The sequence below is a fragment of the Geotrypetes seraphini genome, chromosome 4, assembly GCF_902459505.1.
Source record: "Geotrypetes seraphini chromosome 4, aGeoSer1.1, whole genome shotgun sequence".
Lineage (NCBI taxonomy): Eukaryota > Metazoa > Chordata > Amphibia > Gymnophiona > Dermophiidae > Geotrypetes > Geotrypetes seraphini.
This window is the reverse complement of record NC_047087.1, coordinates 271,707,174-271,735,095: the sequence shown is the minus strand read 5'-3', so window position 1 is coordinate 271,735,095 and position 27,922 is coordinate 271,707,174. Positions and strand designations below refer to the sequence as shown.

General features: G+C 40.1%; 1 protein-coding gene across 8 annotated transcripts in view; it reads right to left on the bottom strand.

Moving 5' to 3' along the window:
* EBF3 (EBF transcription factor 3) overlaps window positions 1–27,922 on the bottom strand; it is a 443,966-nt gene that overhangs the window by 10,923 nt on the left and 405,121 nt on the right. For 3 of the 8 annotated variants that reach the window (XM_033943611.1, XM_033943615.1, XM_033943619.1), the window contains 5 exons: window positions 23,536–23,601; window positions 17,123–17,300; window positions 14,252–14,440; window positions 13,653–13,850; window positions 4,518–4,580 (listed from right to left, as the gene is read on the bottom strand). In XM_033943611.1, coding sequence (XP_033799502.1) covers window positions 4,528–4,580; window positions 13,653–13,850; window positions 14,252–14,440; window positions 17,123–17,300; window positions 23,536–23,601 — 684 coding nt within the window. In that variant the 3' untranslated portion in view covers window positions 4,518–4,527. The remainder of the gene's footprint in view (window positions 1–4,517; window positions 4,581–13,652; window positions 13,851–14,251; window positions 14,441–17,122; window positions 17,301–23,535; window positions 23,602–27,922) is intronic. The other 5 variants (XM_033943616.1, XM_033943618.1, XM_033943614.1 and 2 more) reach the window with 3 other exon arrangements.

Below are 27,922 nucleotides of genomic sequence, written 5' to 3'. Positions count from 1 at the left end.
TGATCGATGGAATGATCTTCCCCGCTAGGTGGTCGAGGCCAGTAGCGTGCTCGACTTCAAGAGTCGATGGGACAAACAAGTGGGAGTACTACAGAGTTATGCTCAAACGATAGATACTCCAGGGAAGAAGGGTTCTTGAGTAGGCAGACTAGTTGGGAGGGAGGGTTCTTGAGTGGGCAGACTTCTTTGGCCGTCGGCCCTTTTTTGCTGTCATATTCTATGTTTCTATGATGGGTAGGTGGGGGGAACATACACCAATTATGCCTGTTACTGGACAGGTGGTTGTGTTTTGCTCTCAGCTGATATGAGTAACAGGGTGCTGGTCAGGTGGACCCCTTCCTCCATTGCATATATTCTCCTATTGGCCTAGATGCAGATGCTAGGAGAAATACAACATACAAAATACCACAATGGATATGTTATGAAGTACAATCTAATGTGCATCAGACCTTCTATTGGTCTATCCTTTTAAGTTTTCACACTTTGGAAGATCTAGAGGCCAAGTAGAAATGTGAGATCTGAAGGAGGGATGAGGCTGATTTCTGAGAAGGAGGGCAGTGTTCGTTATGCAAGATCCAGAGCATCTATGCTTTCTTTAGCTGGAGTAGAGCTTTGGAATTCCCTCCATGGAGCCCTGAGGCTTTGTATGGATCGTTTGCAATTTTTAAAAATGCTGAAAACACAATTATTTGTGGATGCTTTTTTTATGACACACCATGTGAGAACAACAATCAAGTTTTAGTATATCATGAAGAGAAATTTTGTTTTTTTTCCTTTTATGGCCTTACCCAAAGTGTTATGATTAGGTGTAGGACATGAAGGGATTTTATGAGCGTTTGATTTTATGTTGATTGCATTTTATTAGTTTGTAAAATGAAATGATAATTTTGTTGTAATGGTCATAATTTGTGTTATGTGTTGTTTGCTTGAATATTATGTATGTTTCTTTAATGGAAACCGCTTAGATTTAAGCAGTCTATAAATTTTAAAAATAAGTAAATAAAACTAAAAAAAATTTGGAAAGCAGCATACCTTGGTAGCCTCTAAGGGCTCCTTTTACTAAACTGCAATAGTGTTTTTAGCGTGCGCAGATTTTTAGTGCACGCTAAACCCACGCTAAGTGGCTAGAACTAATGCCAGCTCAATGCTGGCATTAGCGTCTAGCATGCGCGGCAATTTAGCATTGAGCTGGCATTGAGCTAGCATTGAGTCCTAGCCGCATAGCACGGGTTTAGCTCATGCTAAAATTCTGCGCACGCTAAAAACACTATCGCAGCTTAGTAAAAGGAACCCTAAGTGTTGGCTGCTTTTCAGCATCAAGGGAGAGGGGTAGGCACTGAGAGAGATAAAGGAGGAATAGCCATTGATCTTCCTTCTTTTGTTCTATTCAATTAGGTGCAGCTGCTCTCCTTCCCGTGTGAGCCTTGTGGTGGGTTGTGGTTTGTTCTCAGAGCTGTGCTATTTGCATCTTATAATGTTGGTAGAGAAGGTGTGACAGGTTAGTGATAGTCCAGCTGGCAGAAGAGTCATGTGAAAGACTTATCCCTCGGACACATTACTTGTGATATGCCCAGGGAATTGTTACCTTAGCTAGCAATACGGCAATATTGAAGGAAGAAGTTGGGAAGTGTTGTGCCATTCAGCTAGTATCATGCTTTAACTACCTTATGCTGCTTTAACTACCTTTTTATTTACAATAAGGGGATGGGGATGGGACTTGAATAATGCTTTTTTTCTGTGTGGTTTACACAATCAAAGCAGTTTATGTACTATATTTTAGATAGGTACTTATTTTGTACCTGGGGCAATGAAGTGTTAAGTGACTTGACTAGAGTCACAAAAAGTTACAGGGGAGGGTCCGGGTGGGTTTCGGGGGCTCCAGTTACAGAATCCGGCCCCTAGTGTGTAGGGCGTTGACAAACATTAACTGATTAGCAAGGAGGCTAGTGTGTGAGCCCTTACCCCCTGCAAAATGAGTGATGGTAAGGGATCATGCAGTAATATTCCTAATGGCCATGCGCTAAATGCGCAATTAGTGCATGGCCGTTAATTCTGGAAATAGGAAAATCAGCCTATTTCTGGCCTTGACACACAGAAAAGACCCATGGTATGGGTGTACTAAAGTGTAATAAGCTTTTGCACATAGTGAACATTATCAGCAAAAGTTAACATGCAATAACTACAAAGCTAGTGTAGAAACCTTTAAGGCTGTGGTCATCACTGGCCCCCAAAAGCTCTCACATAAGACAGACATTAGGGGGAAATATATAAATGGGCACCTCATTTTAGGTGTTCCAAGAGTATTGCGATGACAGCCTATTCTATGATAGCATCTGGACATCCAGATTCCAATATTGTATGGGGCTTATTTTTAAAAACACAGAAGTCCAAAAGATGGCATAAACCGGCATTTAGATGTCTTACTAGTCAAAATGTCCAAGTGGGCATTTTTGAAACTGACTTTATAGATGTCTTTTTGGTCATTTTGTCTCCAGTGCATCTTAATCTTAAGGGGGCATATTAGAGGCATTTTTGGGGGCAGGATTAAGGTGAACTTAGTACGTGATTGTTTTACAGAGATAATAAAACATTTTACAAAATGTCCAGGGCACAATTTGGATGTTTTGGGGTAGACCTGTTTTTAAAATGAATAAGACCCAAAATGGTACTCAAACTGACCAGATGACCACTGGAGGGATGAAAATATGGCCCCCCACATGTACATCCCCAGTGGTCACTGACCCCTCCTCCCACCCCCCAAATATCTGCATGAAACAGTTCATATCTGTCTCTATGACAGCTATATATACTATGGTCAGTCCTAGTAGAGCTACAAGCAGGTCTCTGGAGTAGCCTGGTAGTCAGTACAGTGGACTGCAGAGAAGACCCAGGCCCATATACCACCCTAACTATTGCACTTGTGGTGGAAAGTGTGAGCCCACCAAAAACCCATTATACTGCCATATATGTGACATCTGCAGGCATAAGAGCTATTGTGGTGGTAGACAGGTACGTACAGAAGGTTTCGGGGGAGTTTTGGAGGACTCACCATATAATGTACAGAGGTTATGGTGAGATGTTCACAGCAGTGTCCTGCCCCATGCTCTGCTGGCATGTCTGTGTGGCCAGTCCATTAAAAATGCTTGTTTTGCACATTTTTAATTTGGGCATTTTTTTATTTTTTTTTTATTTTTTTCGATAATGGCAAAAAAATTAGACATCTAGCTGGACAAATTGTCTAGCTGGGCCATTTTTATTTTTTTTTTAAGAAAGATGTCTTGTTGGTTTAAAAGAGGATATTTTCTCTACCCAATTTTTGGATGTTTTTCTCAAAATGTTCACAGTCAGACTTAGATGTTCTATCAAAAATGCCCCCCACCCCCACGTTTTTAGTGCTGGAGAATGGACAGGAAAATACCTATTGTACCTGGATATAACTAGCCTTGAGCTGCTACTGAAAAAGGCATGAGCTAAATTCAAACTCATTTTAATGCAGTTTCTGTGTCCTTTTATGAACTTACATGTAAAACTTTCAAAATTCTGTGTATAAGTTTCACAGCATTGCAATAATCTGAGCCCATTTAAGTATACGCTTTTAAAATGCTGTTAAAATTCCAGATGTAACTTGACCCCCCTTGTAAGACACTAGCACAGCTCCTTTCTGTAAAACTCTCATTTTGTTGTCATGTAGAAAATCACATACATATACTTAAACACACACCTACGCATATACACTCTAACACATCTCTGTCACCAAAATATTCACACACTCAAAAATTCAAACACAGCCTCATTTTTATACGCACAAACATACAGATTTCTTTCACACACAAAGATGTACATAAAACAGACCTCTTTCTCCCAATCTTTTAAAAATACACACAAAAATGAGGTCTCATATACACAAACAGAGCTTCTCCATGTATCACATGAACACACAAACACAATTTGGAAATATACACAGGCCTGGATTCTCTAAATGGCACCGGTAGGCGTCCAAGCTAAGTGAAAAATGCTGTTTAAATGACATTTTTCACAGATTTTCAAGGCACCTACCAGCACTTAAAACCCAGCATTGGAATTGCGTCTCTGTAGGTGCTTTATGGCTCCTAATGTCACTGTAGGCGTGGGTAATGTTGGAAGTGGCATTAGGCACTATAAAGCGCCTATGTAGGCACGATTCATGGCAAAGATAGATGCCAAAAATGTAGACCTTGAAAACCCTGGCTTACATTTCTGACACCTACCTTTGCTGGAGCTGCGATTCTCTAAATAGCACCGTCATGCGATTGACATGTGATCAGTATCTGCTTTTAACGCAGCTGCTGCCAATGGCCCCCCTTAGAGAATTTAGGCCTTATTGCAAAGAATGCTTTTGAAAATTGGACATACTCCTTGTAGTACACTTTTCCAATTGTGTTTCATATTATTTTTTTTCTGCATATGTGCATAAATAGATCTTAAAACTCAAATTTCTCAAAACTCAAAACTTAGAAATTAAAAAAAATCAAAGGTACCTGCTTTGTGTTAATCTCTAACGAAGTGTAAATTTGGTTTTAAAATTCCAAGCCATTTTTGAGCTAGAGGAGAGCAAAAAAGGTCTGAAAATTTTCAAAAGTAAACAAATTGTCATTTTTTCACACTTATCTACCTCAAAAACTACTGAACTGAGTTTTCTGAAATTTGGCAGGCTGACGAGATGTTGAATTCAGACCACAATTGCCATATTTCATAAAAAATCAGATTTGGGGGTGAAAGTGTCAAAAAGTGAATACAAAGATTTCATACAAAACTGCTGATAGCACCATAACAATCACTAGGGTCTTTTTACTAAGGTGTGCTAGCCGTTTTAGCGTGAGCTAAAACGGCTAGAGCACCTTAGTGAAAGAGGGGGACAGTGCTCTTGCACTGGCATAACACATTGAGAATGAATGTTGCTTATTTAGAAACATCTGACAATTTTAATAACTTCAGAGATGAGTCCATACTATGATTTAATGCATGAAAACATCTTCCTAGAAGAAAATTTGCTTTGAAGAATAACATAGGAATCACAGATCCTAAGGTCAGCTTGACAATGTTGATTCAGGCATAAAATGTTATGGAAAACAATGTTGCCGCCAAGCTGTTGGCAATGCACACATAAACTTGCCATATATGGCAGGATTGATCAGGCACACAAGCGGGTGACATCATCTGATTGCATGGAATGGAACTGCTATCCCATAGTCAGTTCCGAGTTCTGAGCATACACAGTCCTTCCCTCAAGCAGTGTTCTCCTCAGCTTATATATTAACTCCCTAAACTTAAAGAATTGAACAATATATGTATGATTAATAAGTGTTATTAAAGTATATATGAATGTATATTTAAATTACTTGTTGAAGGTTTAAAAATGAATAAAGATTAAAAAAAAAGAATTAAATAACAATCTGGAAAGTGGTAGGATTGTGTGCCAGATCAATGTTGCTGTCACAGGTGACAGTATTGCTTTTTTTTTTTTTTTTTTACAACAAGCAGAATTGAGTCAGGTTCAAAGGTGGGTGACCCCCAAGCTGAAACCGCTTGTATCTTTTGCAATCTTAAGAGCAGCTTGCAGACATAATACAAGATTTGATAGCTTAGAAGAACAGATTGGCCAAAACAACTTGACCAAAGATACTGTCCACTTCTTGTCCATTACTGAAGCATGGCCCAGGCAGCAATGTGAAGTAACGGTATTAAGTGTGAACCATATCGCTACTCTGCAGATGTTAACAAGGCATGCAGACTTTTGCAGAGCTGCATTGGCTACAGTAGCTCTGATCTAATGAGATTTCACACTGGAGCTGAGAGGGGTATCTGCTAATAGAACTGAATTCAGGAAGCCAACCTGTTTGCTAGACTCACTTCTGTGACAAGTTCACCAGTCCAATGGAGTCAAATGAGATGGAAAACCGTATAGATTTCTTGATTATTTCAGTTCTTTTAAGTCAGTATCCAACAGTATGCTTAGTCCAGAGTCTGAAGGGCCACCTCAAATAAGTTTTTATGTGGTTTTGGAAAAAGGATAAGCAGAGCTATTTCCTTATGAGTGTGGAAAGGTGATGCCACCTTTGGTAAGAATTCAGGGAGGGTTGGAAGAAGGTTTAAAAAAAAAAAAAAATGAAACTGCATGAAGAAATTCATAGCAGACTATGGTCCTTTCCTCCAGGAATTTGTCCAAATCTTTATTTAAACCCAGATATGCAAATCATTGTTAGCACATCCGTCTGCAATGAGTTCCGGAACTATTCGTTGAATGAAAAAAAATTCTCCTCCCTTTTAGATTATGCTCAGGAAGGGTAGAGTAATTATTCTGGAAGGGTTATAACTGTTAAGAAAAAGGGTAGTCAAAAAGAAGGCCGCTACTTTGCTGGGGCACTTGTGAATTGATTAGGCTGAGTTCTCTCTTTGGACAAGGTCTTTGAACAATGGGACGATCATTTTGTGGTGGTTGTTTCTGATAGTAGAAATTTTTACACTGGCAGAAACCCTTATTTTATTGGTTGAAGATGGATGTCTGCCCATTGATCCAGAAGAGGAGGATGGAACAGCTGAGTGGTGCTGCATGGTGGAGTAATAATCCTTTTTAATATCAAAAGTTTCTTTATCTTGTCTCCAAAAAAGGAGTCTCCTGTGCAGAGAACATCTGCCAAATTAGAATGTATATCCTCAAGCAGTCTAGAGAACAGATTCTATAAATGGTGCCAAAAATGAGCAGCCCTTATTGAACAGACCTGAGTGACAAATTCAGCGTTTCAACTTTGGATGTGAGGACTTATGCCAGCTGAACCCAGGTGTAAATCTTGGTATGCAAATTGGGTGCAGATCCCTGCTATTTTGTAACACTGTGGGCTCCTTTTGCAAAGGTACGCTAGCGTTTTTAGCGCACGCACCGGATTAGCGCGTGCTATAGTGTGTGCTAGCCGAAAAATTACCGCTTGCTTAAAAGGAGGTGGTAGCGGCTAACACGCGGGGCAATTTAGTGCATGCTATTCCGCGTGTTAAGGCCCTAACGCACCTTTGTAAAAGGCGCCCTGTGTGTGCCTTTAGTGAATGCCTCTCATCCACCCATTTTTGCCTATTGTTACAGAACAACGCATAGCCAGATCAGTGCCCAAATCATAAGTAAGTAATTAGTTTATTTGATATACCGCATTTCTTAACAATTTTGTTAGATCAAGACGGTTAACAAATTTTAAATAATAGGCACATTAAAACTCCCCTCTCTGTCCCAATTGAGCTCACAATCTAAACTAAGGTCCTTTTTTATTAAGGTGCGCTAACCGATTAGCGCACGCTAAACACTAACGCATGCATGTCAGTCTATGGACACATTAACGTTTAGCATGCGTTAATTCGATGAGTGCGTGCTAATCGGTTAGCGCACCTTAGTAAAAGAGGGGGTAAGTGCCTTGGAGGAAAACAATACAGAAAGTATAGGATATAATTATAAGGAACCCAGTTTTAAAAAATTCATAAGAATATAATAACAAAATAAATAATTAGTGCCAATTAAGTACTGGTCAGTTTAAAAAATTAAATCACTGACGACCATGAACTATTTATTTTGGGAACCAATCTAGGATCTGTGCACAATTATGGGCAGCCTTTATAGAATCTGTGGAAGTGGAAATCCTGGAGTAGCTCTCACAGGTGTTACAGACAGTACATATAAGGAATATACTACATTCATCTGCCTCTATGAGTGTGGCAGCTTTATTTGAGACTGTGAATAGAGACTCAGTGAAAAAACTTGAACATTCTGGCACTATGCATGTACTGGACCATACAGAGTTGATGCACTGCTATACAGGCTGAAAGTGATCTACCATTTCTGGACTCCTCCAGGTAAAATACTGAAAAATTCCTGCACTTTTTTTTTATTTTTACCATTCTCATGGCTGCCTAACCATGACAAAAGCACAAAAAACTTAGTCCTTGTGGAAATCTGGAGCTTTCTTGACTTTGTACTTCACATCTAACTTTTCAGAGACTGGCTGAATACTGATTGGATTCTGTCACATATGGAATTGCTGGTTTTGAAATAAGCCATGGATAGGAACTGCAACAATTGTTTTAGATGCCTCAATATATTTTACTGGAAGTGACCGAAAACGTCTGTTTGAGTTCAGCATCTTGCTTTTGAAAATTTGCTCCTGGCTGGTAGAGAAGACAGGGTAGATAGACTTTCCATAGAATCCTTTTCAGCATCATCAAATGAAAAAGGGAAAGTACCAAAATGATCTGATAAACAATGCAGTTTCGAGAGAAAGGCAGTACCTAATGTGTTCTGTCTTCTGCTCAGAATCACATGTAGATAGCAAAAATATTTTAGGGTCTTGAAAAGGCATATCCTCTCTTTGCACAGGGGTAACTCCTTTCAAGGGGAAAGGTTCCTGTGAATGCTCCTGAAATGAGGCTGATTTTCACAGTAGTCTATATATTTGCAGGAATAAGAGCAGCTGTTCTGGAAGAGGCATAGAAACAGATGATGAGGACTCATCAGTAAAAAGAAAAGGTAGTCTGTTGCCTAGAGGGCTATGCAAGTATGGTAGAAGTGGTGCTTAACAGTTCTTTCACATTATCTGGGGGTTCTTTGGATGTCAGCAGTGCACTATGCTGGGACTGAAGGTCCATGGAAGAATCTAAGTGCTGCTTCTTGGCCTGAAGTGCAACTGTACTGATGTTCTTATGGTTCTCTAAGTACAAGGAATGAATGGAAGAAGTCATCTTTTCTTCAGGGTTTGATAGGAATTCTGTTGGTGGCTATGCTACAAGCCTGGTAGACCTAGAGGACAACTTTCTCTGTTCAGAGTCATTTTGTGATCCTCTTGGGAAGTAGGAATGCAGAGATCACAACATCCACAGGATGAATGTCAATCCATAGTAGGGGCATAGCCACAGGTGGGCCTAGATAGGCCTTTCTTCCTTCTCTCCGTCCCTTCTTGCTCAGTCGCTAGCAGTGTGTAGGAACCGCTGCTGATGACCTGAAGAAAAGGTATGTGAACTGGGGTGGGTGGGAGAGAGGGTCTGCTATATGTGCTGGAAGGGAGGGACAGAGTGTCTGCTGTATGGGATGGGGGAAGAGAGGGAAAGAAAGGCTGCTGCAAGGCTGGGGGGTGGGGAAGGGAGGAAAAGAGAATGATGTCTAATGTGACCATATGTCCCGTTTAGAATGGGACCATCCCATTTTTAGGTACCCTGTCCCGTTGTCCCCAAGCACAGCTATGGGACACCGAAATGTCCTGTTTTCAGAAAGAGATCAACTAGAGTTTAGTTGTTCTCTTTCTGAAATCAAGACATTTCAGCGTCCCAAAGCTGTGCTTGGGGACAACATGCATAGGTGCCCAAAAGGAGCCTGGGATTTCTCCCTGCTGGTGTGAGTGGCTGGCTGTGAGGGCCGAGAGAGAATGCGCAGGGAGCGCTGAGCGCCCCAGGGACCTCGGCTCACGTGCTCGCCTCAGTCACAGTCCCTCCCCCTGACAGAACCGCCCGCTCCCTTCCTTCTTCCCTCCCTATGGCCCTGGCCTAGTGTTCGTCCTGGGATCATAGGCCACAGTGTGAGGAGAAACCAGCTTAGGCAGCGGCGTGAAGAGGGCCCCCCTCCCCCCATCTGCATGTTGGATGTGAGTGGCCCGGGTTTCAGCAGTGGAGGCTCTCACCATTCTCAAGTGCATCCCCCTCTGGCAGCATGTGGAGTCAGTGGACCAGTGGCACTGCTCCCTGCAGGCTATGCTCGACGTCAACCAGCTGCGGGAGGTGCCCTGAATGCCAGCGGCAGCCCTGCTCTGGGCTTAACGTTCTTCAAAGATGCAACAGGGGAGATATTTGTGGTTTGAAAGAAAGAAAGAAAGGGGGGAGGGTCATGGAGAGAGAAAGAAAGACAGACAGAAAGAAAGGGGGGCAGGGAGAGAGAAAGAGACAGAAAAAAAGGGGGTAGGGAGAGTGAAAGAAAGACAGAAAGAAACAAAGGGACAAGGAGTGAGAAAGAAAGACAGAAAAAAAGAAAAAAGGGGCAGGGAGCGAGAAAGAAAATCCGAAAGAAAGAAAGACAGAAAAAATGGATGTACAGTCAGAAGGAAGTGCAACCAGAGACTCACCAGACAACAGAAAGGTAGGAAAAATGATTTTATTTTCAATTTAGTGGTCAAAATGTCAGTTTTGAGAATTTATATCTGCTGTCTATATTTTACACTATATTTGTCTATTTTTCTATAGTTGTTACTGAGGTGACATTGCATATTTTAAAGTCATCTGTCTTGACCTCTTTGAAAACTCCCCAAATATAAATGTAATTAACATTTTCTCAGCATACAATGTGCTTTGTGGGTTTTTTTAGATTTTATGGCTACCATTATGAATTAATAAGATATTGTGTGTACATGAAAAATGAATGGAAGAAATTGGGGGCAGGGCTGGGGCGGGGCTAGGGTGGAATTGGGGGGCCTAAGGGGTCCTTTTACTATGGCGCGCTAAATCGGTTAACACGCCTTAGTAAAAGGACCTCTAAATTTTGAGACATTTTTTAAAAATGAATAAAACAAATGAGATATTTATTTTTGAAAAGAAAAGGGTATGGAGCAATGCTGGAATACAACAAATACTTTAAATTGAGGGAAAATGTTGACTGATGTCCATCTATTAAAGCAGAAGAAGGACAACTGAGCTAAAGAGACTGCTGTATTCAGGGAGAGCCACAAGTTCAGAGCTCTGACAGATAAGGTCCTTTGCTGCTGGATAATATCACCCACTTATGTGCTTGACTCAATCTTGCTTCTCAGTCGAAAACTTCATATACCTTCTTTCAAACCTTAGTTCCCTGAGGTGCAGATTTAACATTCATACCAGTTTTTGGGAAATTAAACATGGATAGTATAGATTGGTACATTTTGTCAAATTGTGATTTTTGTTGTATAAAATAATGAAAAAAAAACTGGGCTCCTTTTACTAAGGTGCGCTAGTGTTTTTAGCACACGCTAAAAATTAGCGTGTGCTAACCATGCGCTAAACAAAAAATACTAACGCAAGTTCTAAGGAGGCATTAGTGTTTAGCGCGTGCGGTATTGTAGCATGCGCTAAGCGCGCGCTAAAACCGCTAGCGCACCTAAGTAAAAGGAGCCCTATGATCAGTGCACAGGTTTTCATCCTTCTCCACGCAAAATTATTAAGAGTAATGTTAGTATATTAAGTCTGGTCCAGTTAGAAAAAAAAATTATTTCTAGAGTCTAAAGAATTCAAAAACAAGCATTGGATCCAGTTCAGTGGCTCAGCAGCAGCGATGCGTTCTATAATGTGGAAGATCTGGGTTCAGCTCAGAAGCTTCGTTTCTGCTCTTCAGTCTGACTAAGGCAGGGGTGTCCAATGTCGGTCCTCGAGGGCCGCAATCCAGTCGGGTTTTCAGGATTTCCCCAATGAATATGCATGAGATCTATTAGCATACAATGAAAGCAGTGCATGCAAATAGACCTCATGTATATTCATTGGGGAAATCCTGAAAATCCGACTGGACTGCGGCCCTCGAGGACCGACATTGGACACCCCTGGACTAAGGCTAGCTAGCTAGAGATGGTATGGAAGCAGAATATACTGCTTATTAGGGAAGCGAGCCCAGCCATTGCATGGCTGTGACTCCCAATGGGTTAAAAATTAGGGAAACTTTAGCTAGGTGTGAAAGTGGGGCTGTAGCTTTGGGAGAGGCCAGTTCTATTGGAGCTGAAAGCTCAACTTCAGCAAAAAGGAGACTAATAGGCCAAAAGAAAAGAGATATACTGTTCTCATTTTTGTTTCACGTTTTGGTCCAAGATTGAAAATTGAATGAGTATTCAATAGTGTTATTTGAAAAATTCTGAATTAAACTAGACATTTCTGATCTTATCTTTTGAATATTAGCACATTTTGGCCAGCAAAGTCCTTAACATAAATGAGTGCAAAGAATGATTAAATGAAATGGAAAAAGCATGTAAAGTACATGTCAAATATGCAAAGGTCATAAACTTAGGGGTCCTTTTACTAAAGTTTACTAAGCAGTAATTAATGCGCAAGAATTAGGTTGCGCTGTCGGTGCACATGCGCATTAAACACTACCACAATGGCATGATAATGCATGCTAATTCAGTACAATCTACATAGCCTGTTACAGAGCAGAGCATGGACGTGGACTGCACATTGAGGCTAGCGGTACTTTGCTGTGCACTTTCACTGTTGCAGTTAGCACAGATTTATTTTTATTTATATTTGATATACAACTTATGCTTACAGATGATCCTATTGCCTCCATTACACAGGGGCTTCCTACAATTAGATGGTCAGGAGCCTATTCTTTAAAGAAAAGTAGATTCCTATTTTCCTTTATAGACTACTAATGTAGGCCCCCTTTTATGAAGCTGCATTAGGATTTTTTTTTATCGAGCGTCGGAGCTTTTACCACAGCAGTTCGTGATAAAAATATCTTAACATAGCTTCATATAATAGGTCCATAATCAGGTATAAACACGATTAACATTTAGATGTGAGCATTTATGCCAACCAAAGCTGAAGCAAGTGCTAGCAGCTAGGTGAGACAGATATCTATAAATTACAGTAGAGGCCAACCAAATTTCAATTTTGGTGCTGAAACAAGTCCAAAATCCAGATTCAGCCATGCTTCGGTTTCAGCCAAAAATGCAAGTGTATTTTCAGCTGAAACCGATACTCCATCATCCTTCCAGTGACCATTCTGTGCCACCCTCCCACCTCCAGACTGGGGATGGTCGCTGCCCCACAGAGGCCACTAGATCACCAGGGCTTCGAAAATAGATCTCGGTGGGGGAAAGGCAGAGCTTGTGGTTGGGAGGGTGGGAAGTCTGGGGGGAAGAGATGGACTTTCTGTCAGGGGACAGGCTGGCCTGGAGGGATGGGCTTTCTGCAGGCTGAAACTGAGCAGCAAATTTGGGTTGCAGATTCAATTTTAGCCAAAACCAAACGCTCTTATTTCAGTATTCTTTAAGTTGCACATATAAATGGAAGCCCTAACCATGCCCCACCCATGCTCTGCTCCTGTGTACACTCCCATTGCTAACCCACTTAACTTATGTAACAGTATATATTCAGAATAGCTCTTAGGTAGCATATATACAGGAAAGTGCACAAATACACACATATGTACTGATATTCTAAGCATTTACAAATATAATGTGTAAATGCTAGTGACTAATTTATAGAATTGCATCGTTAATGCACACTAAAAATCTTTCTTATGCTTAACTGTATGGAAGCAAGCTAAGAATGCCCAAATAATTAATTCACAAACTGCACTTTATCAGATTTTAGTAAAATGGCCCCTTAGTTAAGTTTAATGCATGAAACCTAAAGGGATCCTGCTTATAATACAGCTAATATGTTCCCTGATGTATCATTTAAAATCAAGCCAGGATTTCCTTACATTCTTTTGGTACTGTTGGTAATTATTATTATTTTTCTCGCTATGTATGCGCATTTACTGTGCGATACACTAAAGACTGGGATTATTTTATTCTCATCAAATGTTAGAGTATGTTTTACAAAATTGATGGAACTTTTATGACTTAAGTGCACATATTTTTTTTTAAAAAACCTGCAATACACATAAAAATGAAGGATATCCAGCTCACCTTGAAGTCCATTTCCATTTGCACTGGTGCAAGATGGTGGAGGAGAAGCTTGGGGCCTGACAACAGGAGCAAAGGCGCTCTTTTGTTTCACTGCAGAGATGACATTGGCAGGTGAGAATGAGAAAATGCCGTGTGTACTGCTACAGTTTGAAGGGAGGGTGACCGAAGAGGCTGCCATGGTAGGGCTTGACGGAACTACTGCAATAAAGCATAAAAATAATCAGGACTCAGACTGAGGTTTCTGCATGGCAAACATGGAAAAAAGAGAGCAGTAAGGCCTTGCCTCTTAAAATAGAAAACCAAAATAAAAAAAATAATAATAATAACGCCCTGGCTTGGCCACTCTCTGGATAAGAGGGAAACTCTTTTGTGTTGGACTTTTTAAATTTTATTTTATTAATTATGCATCCCAAATAGTATATGATGAAATCATGGCACAGACAGATATATTTATGACATTTTGTTTTTTATGTCCAGCCTCCAGAGTCACCCTTCCTTATATCCAGTAGCAAATGTCACAATTACTCAAAATAATGCAACAGTAAAAAAAAAATGTGAACCTATATAAATATCTATTCCGAATAAAAACAGACACTTACTGCCGTAAGGAGAGTTAGCCGAGGAGCCATTAAGAAATCCAGGCGAGCCAGGTACTCCTAAATTGGGCATTCCGGTATTTCCATATCCATTCATGCTATTGCTGACTGTGTTGTAATTGGACTGCTGGGGAGTACTGCTGGGAACATATCCTCGTGGAGAAACACTGCTTGTGTTACGACTATAGCCTACTGTTTGAATTCCCAGCAAAACCCCCCCCGAAAATAGATAATGTTATTATCATTGATAATAGAGGTTTTTACTTTTTTTTTTTCCCCTAAGAATCTACATTGTAAGTTACATACATTTTTTTTTTTTATTGATTACACAGCTTTACTCCAGGGTATTTGTTACAGCCCTATCAACTATTGTAGTTTAAGATAACCTTATCACACCAACCCTACTTAAATCATCTGCGAGCACACTGTGTTGTCTCTCCTTCTAGTTCAGGCATCCAACAAAAGCTCTCTTCGATCCAATTGTGTCAGTTTCCTTCACATTTGTCTTTAGTAGCAATTATCAACAAGCTTGATTCCTGGTTTGTACCAACATACTAGATGAACTTTCAACCTTTCTAGACCTTCAAATGCCATCACTGACAGGAAACAACTTGTTTGTTGCAGTGATTTAACTTTAAAAGACTGTTTTGGGGTCTTCATTTCTGTGATTGATATTTCTATACAGAACATACAGTCTGGTGCCTTTTTTCAAAGTGCAATTCTTGTCTACTAAAATAGAAGCCACTAGTAGGCTAAAAGGAGTTCAAGCTTGCAGCCTGAAATAGATTTAAAAGATATAATTACAAAACACAGAATCAATATTCTGCGTAATGGAGGACTAGCCTGTATTTAATCTCATTAATTTGGGCAATCAAATTCATATTCTTGGTGGGTCAAAAGTAGTGCTGGATGAGACTAACAAGCTTGTTGCAGCACATTCTACTAAATAATTAACCCCCCCCCCCCCCCTTATACAAAACTGTAGCACGGTTTTTAGCACCAGCTGTGGAGGTAACAGCACTATAGTTTTATAAAAGGGGAAAGGGGGTAAGTAACTGAAAACTTAAAATATATAAGAGGTATCATTAATACAATATTTTATTTTTTAAACCGGAGCACAAGGACATCTAAGCCATTTGCTACCAGGGATTCAAGACAAAGTTGGACAAGTTCCTGCTAAACTGGAACATTTGCAGGTGAGGCTGGACTCATTTAGAGCACTGGTCTTTGACCTAAGGGCCGCCGCGTGAGCGGACTGCTGGGCAGGATGGACCATTGGTCTGACCCAGCAGAGGCAATTCTTATGTTCTTATGTGAGCATTATTAACACAGACACATGACCTAATGGATAGTGACCACAACTGTAGAGAGAGCAAATTTCTACAATATATTCAAATTATTCAGACCTCATACACCCTGGGCATTACACAAATACTTTCATACCCATTGCTGGGGTGGTATATTCATCATCGCTTTGTTATACATTAATGAAAAGATGTGCATTCAAAAAAGCATATATCTGAAGAAGCACTTAACTTAAGCCCGATGGTTACTCAACCATTTCATTTTAGTTTCCTCAGGGGCCGTGCTGCTTCAGTCACGAAAATTCTCCATCACTCCGCACATCAACTGTTAAATAGCGTGACCAGATTTACAAAGAGGTATGCCACCGGTCACGCTAGTTAAAAATTGATGTGCGGCATGATGTGTGGCGTGATGGACAATGTTTGATTATGGCCAATCAGTGACTTCCTTATACTCCCCCATAAGGAAGTCCCTGATTGGTTGAGGTGCCCCAGGCCCCTCCCAAGGGAGGAGCCTGAGGTGCCTCAGCCAATCATGGCCTTAGGCCCCTCTCTGTGCATCACATGATGCACTGGGGCTTGGCCTAAGGCCCGTACTGCGTAGCGGCCCGGAGAGCAGCAGGAGCAGGTGGACTTTGCGCTTCCTCCTGCTCACGAAGAATCACAGGGAGGCCTAAGGAGCAGGAGGGACCGGACACCCATCTTGCTCCCAACATTTTTAAAGGTACTGGGAGGAAGGTTGGTCTTGCCGGCCCGACCACGGGTGGGCCAGTTGGGGGATTGGGCCTACGGAGCAGGAGGGACTGGGCATCCCTCCTGCTCCCAACATTTTTAAAGGTACGGGGAGGGGGGTTGGTCAGGCCGGCCCGACCACGGGTGGGCCGGTCAGGGGTGCTATGGGCTGGTGGGGGGAATCGGGCCTATGCTTTAAAACCATGGGTTTGCACTACGGGGAAGGGCGGCAGAGAGCAGGAGAGTCGGGGCAGGCAGAGACCAGGTTTAGGCAAAGAGGAGTGGAGTTTTTTACACAAGCGACTGGTCTTCACCAGTCGCTTGATTGGCCAGCCAGTCGGTGTTTCAGGAGAAAAGTTTAGTGAATTGCGTCCCTGCCTACTTTGCATGCGTTTCCCCTCATTTGCATGCACGGATTTGAAGCGGATCACAGCACAGGTTTGTGAATTGGGCCGGAGGGAAATCTGCTCGCTAAGGGCTCACAAACCGATCGGAACACGATCGGTTTGCTTAGTGAATTTGGGCTTTACTTCAGAGAACAGAAGGTTGAATTGAAATTAGTTGATGTTATTAATAAGTAATAAAGCTATGAACAGCTTTGTCAATTAAGGGTTTGGCTGGTTCCTTTGGGATTCTTGAGAATTGGAGAGGTGCAGATGTTGAGTACCTATGTTACGCAATTGATATCATATGCCTTGGTATTCAGTAAACTCATAATTTTATTTAAAAAAAGATCTAACCCTGTAATTATGTGGAGTTTTAAACATACCAAAGGGCAAATTAATTAAAGAATGAAATATAATTTACCAATATTAGAAAATCTTAATTGACCACTTACCTTGGTCATTAGCTTGTGATGTCTCTGAAACATTGACTGCTAGTTGGCTGCTGAATGAGTTAACTCCCATCATGCCACTGTGAGAGGGAGTGTTGGCAAGAGAAGGTATCTGGTTGTGATTGCGAGGCACACTATATAACGCTTCAGCAATGTCAGCTGCTCGTTTCAGGATTATTTCCTACAAAGTAATAAAAATCTTATTAACTATTTCCATGTGAATCCAGTTGTTTGGGTTAACAGCTATTTTATAGAAATTCTTATGAAGAATTATACTGCACAATAATTACCAGTTCAAACAATCATTGAGATATTACCTACCAAACTGTATATCTTATACTCTTGCTCAGCAAATTATATTTCTATATTCTTGCTTTCTTAAAGTCTCTGCTCTCTGTATTTCCTCTGACTATCTGCATATTGTAATTCGCTGAATGTCCAGCTCTCTTGACTGTAAACCGCCTAGAAGTCGCAAGATTGTGGCGGTATAGAAGAATAAAGATATTATTATTATTATTATTATATTGATTTGGAGGTGGTATAAACTGCTGGCATTTACTGTTATTCCTTTCTGTTTGGTTGGCCAAGGCACAATTAATTTCCATCATAACCAGTGTAAATCAATAAAGACGACAATAGAAAATCTAGCCTAATAAAAAAGCCCACAATGCACATATGGGTCCTTTTACAATGGCGCAGCAGCAGATTTAGCGCATACTAAATGCTAACGCGTCCATTATATTCCATGGAAGCGTTAGCATTTAGCGTGCGAAAATTTGGCTAGTGCGCCTCAGTAAAAGAGGGGGATAATCTCTTTCATTTCAAATGCCTATGCTACTTAGAAACAAACAAAAATTCCCTTATATTGCCAAAATCATGAACGAGTACATAAAATCATTATCCCCAAAATTCGATGTATGGCACTCAAAATTGCAAGCACAAATGGTCATGCGTCCAATTTGCACATGCAATTTAATTGAATGAGCCAATTAGTTCCAATAATTGGGCATTAATAATGAATTATTGTCAATAATTTGAATTTACCCATGCATCTTTCTAGTTTGCATTCTATAAGGATGCACATGTAAATTTTGAAGAATGGATCGAAAGGGGAGGGGGGGGGGGCTTGGCCATAAGAGGGGCATGAATGGGTCAGGGATTCCTAGAATTTGCATGCACTGTTATAGAATATGGCAGATCCGCACCTAATTTATGCACAAAGATTTACATCAGGTTGCAGTTGATATAAACCCTCATGCCCAAAATTCAGCATGGATCCTGAGGCTAAGCACTGTTCTTTAAATGGTGCCCAACTTGAAGTATTGTTTACAGAATAGCGCTTAGTGCTCTTTTTTTCAATGATTTTAGTTTTGTGAATTAAATCTTTATTGATTTTCATTTTAAAGTTCAAGCATACCACTTGTACAGAAAGCAATAATAGTAGTAGCATAAAATTAATTCTACATCCTATAAAAGAAAACATGGTTATTAAGACTTTACTTTAAAAATAGACAAAAAGTTTTCTTGGTTGTAAAATACAGATGTTCCTTGATCTTACAAGGGAGACGCAGAAGCGCCGCCATGAATTTCTTTTTTTATAACCTGGGGTTACATCTCTGGGGGCTACTTTTTATTTGAGACATCCATGTAAATGTATAGTGTATTACCGCTCTGTTAAGTATGTATTCTTTGAACCATCTCAATTGACAACTTTTGTGGCAATGTCTCATCTGGATGGAGAAATATCTTGAACCCTATATGATAAATATGAGATCTCATTCTCAATGCTATAGCTTCTAACATCTTGCTATAATATAATCTAGTTTTCTTTGGTTTCTGGTAATTTTTTTTTTTACTGTTTCTAAAATTTGGATCTAGAAAGAGGATTTGAGCATAAATAGTTAAACAATGTTTTCTTTTATGATTTTAGTTTTATATGGGAAATTCTATAACAGGACATGTGGTAAATCCTATTCTATAAAGGAAAGCAGGCATCTACTCTCCTTTACAGAATATTAGGGCTCCTTTTATGAAGGTGCGCTAGCGGTATTAGCGCACGCTTAGCGCATGCTATAATGCTGCACGCACTAGATGCTAACGCCTCCATAGAGCTGGCATTAGTTTTTCCAAATAGCGTGGGGGGTTAGCGCAAGCTAATCTGCAGAGCGCGCTAAAAACGCTACCGCAGCTTAGTAAAAGGAGCCCTTAGTGTAATAGGGTATACACTGTGAACTGAAAAAACACCACACCAAAATGTTTTTTGGCGTATCTTCCACAGAACTCAGCCGATTCTAATGAAATTTAATGTGTCGTGTCCTGAATGAAGTTGATGTAAAATGTAAATATTTCCCACCGCACCATGACACTACCTTGTAGAAATGAATTGCAAACTGAATAAAAACACATCAAAAATGTTTATGGCGTTATCTTGCAGAAAAATGTAGTCAAAAATTCACGTTTCAATTCAGCAGATGTTTGAAGTGTGCCCCCTTTGCACGAAGGCAAGTCCTCAGCTTTCGCCACCACTGATCTATGGACTTGTCATTGATGCTCTTCTTCAGCTCAGCCCAAATTGATCATATACAAATCACCCATTTCTAGAAAACTGGAAGAACACGGCTTGCAGCAACCATTGCAAGCTGCCTTACCTCAGTCAAGTTAACTATACCTCAAGAGATAAATGGCAGAGGAAAGGGGGATGGAATTTGATATTTCATTTTTCTGTGGTTACAATCAAAATGGTTTATATATTATATACAGATACATATTTCTACCTAGGGCAATGGAGGGTTAAGTGACTTGCCCAAAGTCACGAGGAACTACAATGGGAACTGAATCCAGTTCCCCTGGTTCTGAGGCCAAAGCTACTTCTCCACAACCAGTAACCCTAATTTTATATACAGTGCTCAAAATTGCACACATAAATTTGAGGACATGCCCAAATTGTACACATAATCTAATTGCTTAATGAGACAATTAGCACTGATAATTGGGTACTACAAATCAATTATCGGCACTAATTTATGCATGCATCTTGGTAGGGGCTATTCTATAAAGATGTGTGCATAAATTCTTATGCATGAATCTGAAAAGGGGGCATGACGATGGGAAGGATATGAGCAGGTCATGGGAGTTCCAAGAATTTACACACACTGTTATGGAATACTCCTGATCAGTTGGTGTGAATCCTTGCGCCTAAAAGGAAGGTGTGGACCTTGGCGCTAAGTGCTAATCTATAAATGGAACCCTCAGATTGCCATTTAGTGAATAGCACTTAGCACTCTTTTTTTTTTTTTGACACAGTTAGTAGAATTTGGTTCTATATGATGGCAGAGAAAGAACTACATGGGACACCTAGCCTGCCCAGGAAGGTTATTGAGGTTGTACCTGCCGCACAGTAAAAGTTACTTTCTCCATTCCTGTTTTGCTGGATTTGTACCTGCTGAGCAGTGTAGGTTGCTTTCCCTATGATTTCTTAAAAGTGCAAAGCAATTACACAGCTGAAGTGCTCTATGCTTGGCTTACATCCTCTTACCCGGATGCACTCTCTTTTATCCTACTCATTTTTAAATTTCTGCACCATTTTTTTTTCCTACATCTCTTTCAGAAGGACATTCCAGGCATCCACTACCCTTCCCATGAAAAAGTATTTCAGAACAAGCTCCATAATGGATACAGGGAGTGCAGACAAATTGGGCGAGGCTGTTACGATATCGAGCGGGATGGTAAGGGGTGGGGGAGGGGGGGGGGCGGATGACGAGTCAAGGAAAGAGGTAGGGAAGGAGAGGGTTAAGGAATGGGGAAGGGCGATCGGGGGATGGTGTCAGTGGAGTAACAAGTGCCGAATGCCCAATTTGCTGATGTTGCTTTTGACCGTCTCCTTACTGCTTCAAGTCGTGTGCTCATCTCTTCATTTGAAAAGGGCTGTTTTGTTCCTTATTTCTATCAAATGTTTAAAGCAGGGGCAAGTTACTGATGTTGTGTTGAATAATATTGATAGGACTATGGCCCCAGTGGTCCACCTTATTTCACTGCCTATGATTTAAAAGTTTGCATCTTATCTCTCAATCCCTCCTCTCCTCCAGGGTATTCATATGTAGGAACTATATTCTTTTCTTGTATGTATCTGATGGTAACCTCTTATCATTTTGGTTGCTTTCCTCTGTACTGACTCTAGACTTTTTAATGTCTTTAGCAAGATACAGCTCCCAAAACTGAACAAAGTTCTCCAAATATGGCTCTACCAATGTCCAGTATAAAGACATTATGACCTCTTCTTTTCTGCTCATGGTGCCCCTTGCTATACAGCCTAGCATTCTTCTGGCTTTAGCCATCACCTTTATGCATTGTAAACATTATCACCCAAACTTCTATCTACTGGTCTGTCCCCGTCGCCTCTCTCTTCCTATCACAAACAGTATCTTTGGGGTTTTATACTCCAAATGCATCCTTTTACACTTCTTTGAATTAAAAGGTAACTGCTAAGCATTGTAAAACTCAGAGGTTCAAAAGAAAGCTGAAGCAAAATAGACAAGACCAATCAATGGACAATGTAACAGATTGATAAATTTAACCCCACAGGAAAGATGTACCATGTCCAGATATGAAGCCGAGTTCTTTCCCTTCACTAGACCTCTAAAACAGTCAGTGAGGTGCACATCAGCCCCCTGTCCAAACCACCTACAATAGCAAGAAATCCAAAATATATGGAAAAGAAAAAATGCAAAGGAAAACCACACTTAACATCAATTTTCAAAAATCCTCCAAACCCTTATGTTCATATGGAAAAAATTAACATAATTTAAATAGATGTAGCTACGAATGCAAAGTGTTATTTGAAATGTATTTAATCTATATATATAAAATCGGAGGTATGTATGTGTGTATGTATGTGTGTATGTGCCGCGATCACGCAAAAACGGCTTGACCGATTTGAACGAAACTTGGTATGCAGATCCCTCACTACCTGGGATGATATGTTCTGTGGGTCTCGCGGCCCACCTGCACACGTGGGCGGAGCTACAAACAGAAAATCAGATTTCACCCATTCATGTCAATGGAAAAAATGTAAAAAGCTGCCATTCTCACTGTGACCAATTTGGATGAAACTTGGTATGCAGATCCCTCATTACCTGGGGTGATATGTTCTGGGGGTCTCATGGCCCACAACTCTATGTTGCTTGCTCAAGGGTGGGTTCACCCAATAATTTATATGTTCTTGCTCCAGGAGGTGAAACTAAAATTGTTGTTTATAATCACGTTTTGCGTTAGTTGTATTATATTCATTTTGTCAAATATTTCACATTATAATTTGATTATTGTACTTTTTATTAAGCTGTAAAAAAATAATTTCATTCACCACTATAAAGTATCTTTATTTGAATCCATTTACAGTGTTATTGCTATAATTAAATACCCGTGCAACGCCGGGGCATCAGCTAGTATACAATAAAAATGCTTTATCTGCCTTAGCTATATAGGAAGATGCTGAGAATGCTCCCAACACTTAATGCAAAGGCTGAATGGTTACCATAGGGTAGTTCGCAAATTGCCACATGGTAATTGCAAACCCCTACTCGAGTGGTTCCCAAACTTGGTTCTGGTGGTACCCTAGCCAGTCAGATTTTCAGGATATCCACAATGAATGCACTTGAGAGAGATTTACATATTCATTGTGGATATCCCAAAACCCTGACCTAGTTGGGGTGCAGAAACCACTGCCCTACTCCATTTTAGTGAATAGGCCACTTGACATATGTACTTTAAAATCACTATCAGCCTCTTTTACAAAGCCGTGCTAGCGGCTGCCACACGGCAACAGCCCAAAGTCCTTTAAATTTCTATGGGCTTCGGGACCATTAGCGCAGGGCAGCCGCTATACGCAGCTTTGTAAAAGAGGCAGTATGTTTTGTACTTTCCACTGTGTTCATATCTTGCCAGTTAGAGACACCCTACCAAAAATGTAACACCAAATAAATATTAAATACTCTGCAGAAGAATTTTTAGCCTCTATGTTCAAAGTTATTTTGTTGTTTTTAAATTTGTTTGTTATGGTTCTTGGCATCTTACATTTACGGGGACTGTTAAGATGAGGTCTCTGCGCTAAAACAGCATGACTTGTGGTAAAAAAAAAAACAAAGCAAAAAACATCCCATATTAACAGTAGCCCACATTAATAACTTCGCTCCTTAATTGTCATTTCTGGTAGGTAAGTCAGTGGTGAGAAGAAAATGGGAAGTGGGAGCATTTTTTTATGCACTCCATCATATTAAACAGGCTGCAAGATGGTTGGCAAGAATACACACCAGATGAAAAAGGGATGTGTTGATATTTTGCCAGCTGTGCAGATACAGTACAATAGGAGATTGAGATTTGCTTATTTATTCATGTGTTCTGCATCAATATTGATGACCTACCTGGTTGTTATGTGGCATGCCATATAGGGCTTCAACAAGGTCAGCTGCTCTTTTCAGTAATACTTCCTAAGAAAAAAACAGAATCTAATTTATGCTCTTTTGAAATAACCAATAATTAAAGAATGCACTAGAGTTCTGCAAATTAATAAAAACGATAGAACTCTAAACAGAAGAGATAACGTGGACAAATCAACTCAAATCATGTTCTGTTATTATTGTTCTGTTACACCTAGGTATTACACAGATAGGAAGGCATTTTGTTTCGGATGAAAATTTTGTTTGTAGTATCTAGTCAAAGTTAGATATGAACCTAAAAAATAATATTGTACATAGCATCCAGCTGTTCGGTTATGATTGACTAGAAAAGGTGTTTGCTGCTATTGGACAGAGCTGCTGTGCTGAATTAGTGAAACCATTGCTTGAAGTTTAACGATGTAGTCTTACGGGTATTAAACAAACAAACACATGGCATAGATATGAAAGGCACAGGCATCACATTTGGCTGTTAATTCCTACCACTTTAGTGGTGAAGAACAATAAGTAATTTTCCATATCTTAATTAAACTGGCAAAGTCCTTAAAGACAACATCTCACCCCTAATTCATGCCCTAAATTTGCAAGTGACTTCAATGCTTATTCCTCTTTATTTTGAACAATAAAGTGAATTAACTTGGGTTAATCTAGTTCTTTCATAATGACATTAAGAATTTTTTCAATTAACCTCTTTGACTGCATGTTGTAAAGGACTTCATAAATGACTTCACATTCAGAGAGTGTTGAGTACTTGTGCCTAGGGGCATAGATGCACTGAATTTTGTCTTATCCGTGTCTGCATTCCTACCTCCATTTTTTATGGCTGTTTGTGCAGAGAATCTCTGGTTGCAGGGAAGCAAATATGAAGCCAGAGTTCAAGTTAATTCTTCAGTATTACAACATGAGGCAGCTAGATGGACTTTGTGCATTTATCTGCCATTGCAAATGCTGCTTCTGCCTTCACACCAGTGGCTTGTACAGCTGAGTTAATAGATTTGCAAATATATATATATATATATATATATATATATTTTTTTTTTTTACCTTTTTAATTGTACTGTGATTTGTCTGCAGCTTGCCAAAGCCAGTATCTCCCGGATTCTATAAAGGCCACCCAAATTTGGGCGTGATTCTGAGATGTGCATGCAACTTAACTGGTTAACAAGCCATTACCAAGCAATAATTGGACAATAACAATCAATTATCGACGTTAAATAGCATCTACCTGCTCACTAGTCTATAACATCGGGTGCCCAAATCCCATAGAGCACAACCCAAAGGGAGCATGGCCGTGGAGGCGCATGGGCGGGTCAGGAGCATTCCCAAACTCTGAGTGCATTGCTATAGAATACTAGGGATGTATGCCTAACTTGCATGCTAGGATTTACACCTGGCTTTAGCAGACATAATTCCTTGTGCCATAAGTTGGGCACAGGAATTGTCACTATGCACTATTCTATAAAGGGCGCTCAACTGGGAACATTCTGTCTAGAATAGCGCTGAGTGCCAACTCTTTCCAGCATCAATTTTGGAGCACTATTTACTGAATCTGTCCCTATGAGAGGAAACATCTTGGGTACTGGATTGAGGTTGCTTCCAATTTAAGATCTTTATATGTGGATAGAGGCTAAATTTTGATCGGCTTAAAACCACAGCAAATGTGAATGACACATTTAAATTGTGTGCTGTTCTAATACAATTATTTATGACAGCTTTGGCAGCCTGGTTTGTGCCTTTTGTCATACTTGGTCGATTTTTTTTTTTCAAGCTCTTTTTTTTTTTAAATGGCCCAGCAATTCCTTTCTTCTCTTAGACATTACTGTACGAAGTAAAACAAGAACACCTTATGGGTGGATTATGTCTGGCTGTTTGTCTGTGACCTAGTACTGGCACCGAATTCAGCAATCAGAATGTGCTGAGATGTAAGTTTATACTTAGGTACTTTGTATACTTGTACACAATGAACAAAGCTTTTCAGAGGTAATTGGCTTCATTTTAGTTTTTAGCCTTGTTTGCTTTATTTTTATTTCTGTTCCAGTAGCAGGTTTTTGTAGATATTAAAACCTATTAATGCATTAAGAAAGTGAAGCACTGTGTTGTCTGGGCAAGAGAAAGTAAGAACTTTCAGGGCAAGTCTATAAAGTGGTGCCTAGAATGAAGTGCCACTTAAAATGGCCGTAAGGTGCCTGAGTGCACTAGGTGTTATTCTATAAGGTAACATCTAAGTCTTATAGCACTTAATTGCAATGGGACATAAATGTGGGCAGACCATGGAAGGACCATGATGGTGTCTCCCAGTTACACATGAAGTTTACAGGATACTATAAACTATTATTATTTTAAAAATTTATGAATTGCTTAAAACTCGATGTACCTAGGTATGTCAATTTACACCTGCCATTGACAAGGTATAAGAGGGCACACTTACAGAAGGAGATGCCAATGCCACCTTACGCTAGTATTTCATAATGGAATCTTGGAGCCAAGATGCCGTTATAGAATTGGTACTACCCGAGCAGCATTGGGGCCTCAACTGAGGTACCAGCTTCTGGAATTCTTCTCTATATGTTCGTTAGAAAAGAAGTTGCTTTCAAGAATGACAATAACCAAATTTGGGCAGCTTGAATGGAAGTTTACACATTTACCTTGGTCTTCCTCCGCTCAGTTTTAACCAGAGTTGGAATCCTTGTGCTACAAACCCTCAATTATAACTAGCCAAGGATTCTACCTCACTCTAAAACAGGGGTAGAGAACTCTGGTCCTCAAGAGCCATATTCCAGTTGGGTTTTCAGGATTTCCCCAATGAATATGCATGAGATCTATTTGCATGCACTGCTTTCAATGCATAATCATTGGGGAAACCCTGAAAACCCGACTGGAATATGGCTCTCGAGGATCGGAGTTCCCTACCCCTGCTCTAAAAGATTTCTCCTTCTCGCTGCTCCTAATCTAGTAATTGCAACAATGATCAGGGGCCCTAAATTCAGTAATGGGCACAACTCTCTCCTCTGAAAAGGCTTTGCTTGCTTCCTTCACTGAGGTCCTGCTATCTTAAGGTGCAGAAGACCTGAACTGAAAATCAAATCAGATGCTCTCCATATATCAAGATACAGCATCAAGCCAACCGGTTGGTCCTAACCGAATATTTCTAAGTAAATATGGAATCTCATGCAAAGTTTTAAAGAGATGTGACTTCCTATGCTTCCAGACAGATTGCTGGGGCATCAGGCCACCCGGTGGTATAAATTAATTTCTGAATTCTTGAATAAGAAACCAAAAAATGGTCTTAGAGACATTTGGAGCATTGAGATAAAGCAGTATATTTCTGCATCTCGATGGCCACGAATTTGGACTTGGAGGATGAAATGTACATCGTTGGCATCTATGAGACAAACATGTTTTTTTTTCTGTTACATAGATCTTTTTGGACCCCTGTTAGGTTACATAAGTTAGACCAGGGGTGTCCAACCTTTTGGCTTCCCTGGGCCGCACTGGCCAAAAAAAATGTTTCTGGGGCCGCACAAACGTGCTAATGCTGCAGCAAGACAGAGGAGGGAGTCGGCAAGATGGTAAACACCCGGGGGCAGCAGAGGAAAACACTGCATCGCCCTCAACCGGGGCTGCACAAAATACTTCACGGGGCCGCAGGTTGGACACCCCTGAGTTAGACAGTTCTAAATCTAATCTGGACATAGGGACACTGGATCATGTGTTGTTCTATTGTCCTTTGATACTCAGCTTCTGGAAGTCAATATGGGGACAGATTAACCTCATCCTGGAATCTACAATCCCTTTGACATATGAGGCAATTATATGTGGAACTTTGCTGCATATCAAGCCTCCTATGGATCGTTACAAATGCAGGCTTTTCCTTATTATGACAGGAATAGCGATGCAAATGATTACCCGCAATTGGAAAAATTGTGACCGCCTCAACTTTTTATTTTGGTGGGCCAGTTTAATTTTATGGTACAAATATGAAAAGATGAATGCGGATATGTTGGGGAATAGCAAAGTATTTAAATTGGTATGGGGGCCGTTGACATCCTTTGTTAATTCAACATAATTGTTTTTATTTAATTTATTATTTTTTATATATATCCAGGACGGGGTGGGTGGGTGGGGGGATATCTTTTTGGTTTATTTCTTGATTGAATTGTTGGAAGAAAGGGGAGGGATATTTTTCTTCTGTAATATTATTTATGAATTTTAAGTGATTATGTTGATTGTTAATGTTTGTATACTTCATGACACTTTGTATTAGTCTTGGAAAATTAATAAAGATTAAAAAAAAAAAAAGAGAGATGTAACTATTAAAAACATATCCTTTTTGAGAAGCATTTAGACCCTGATT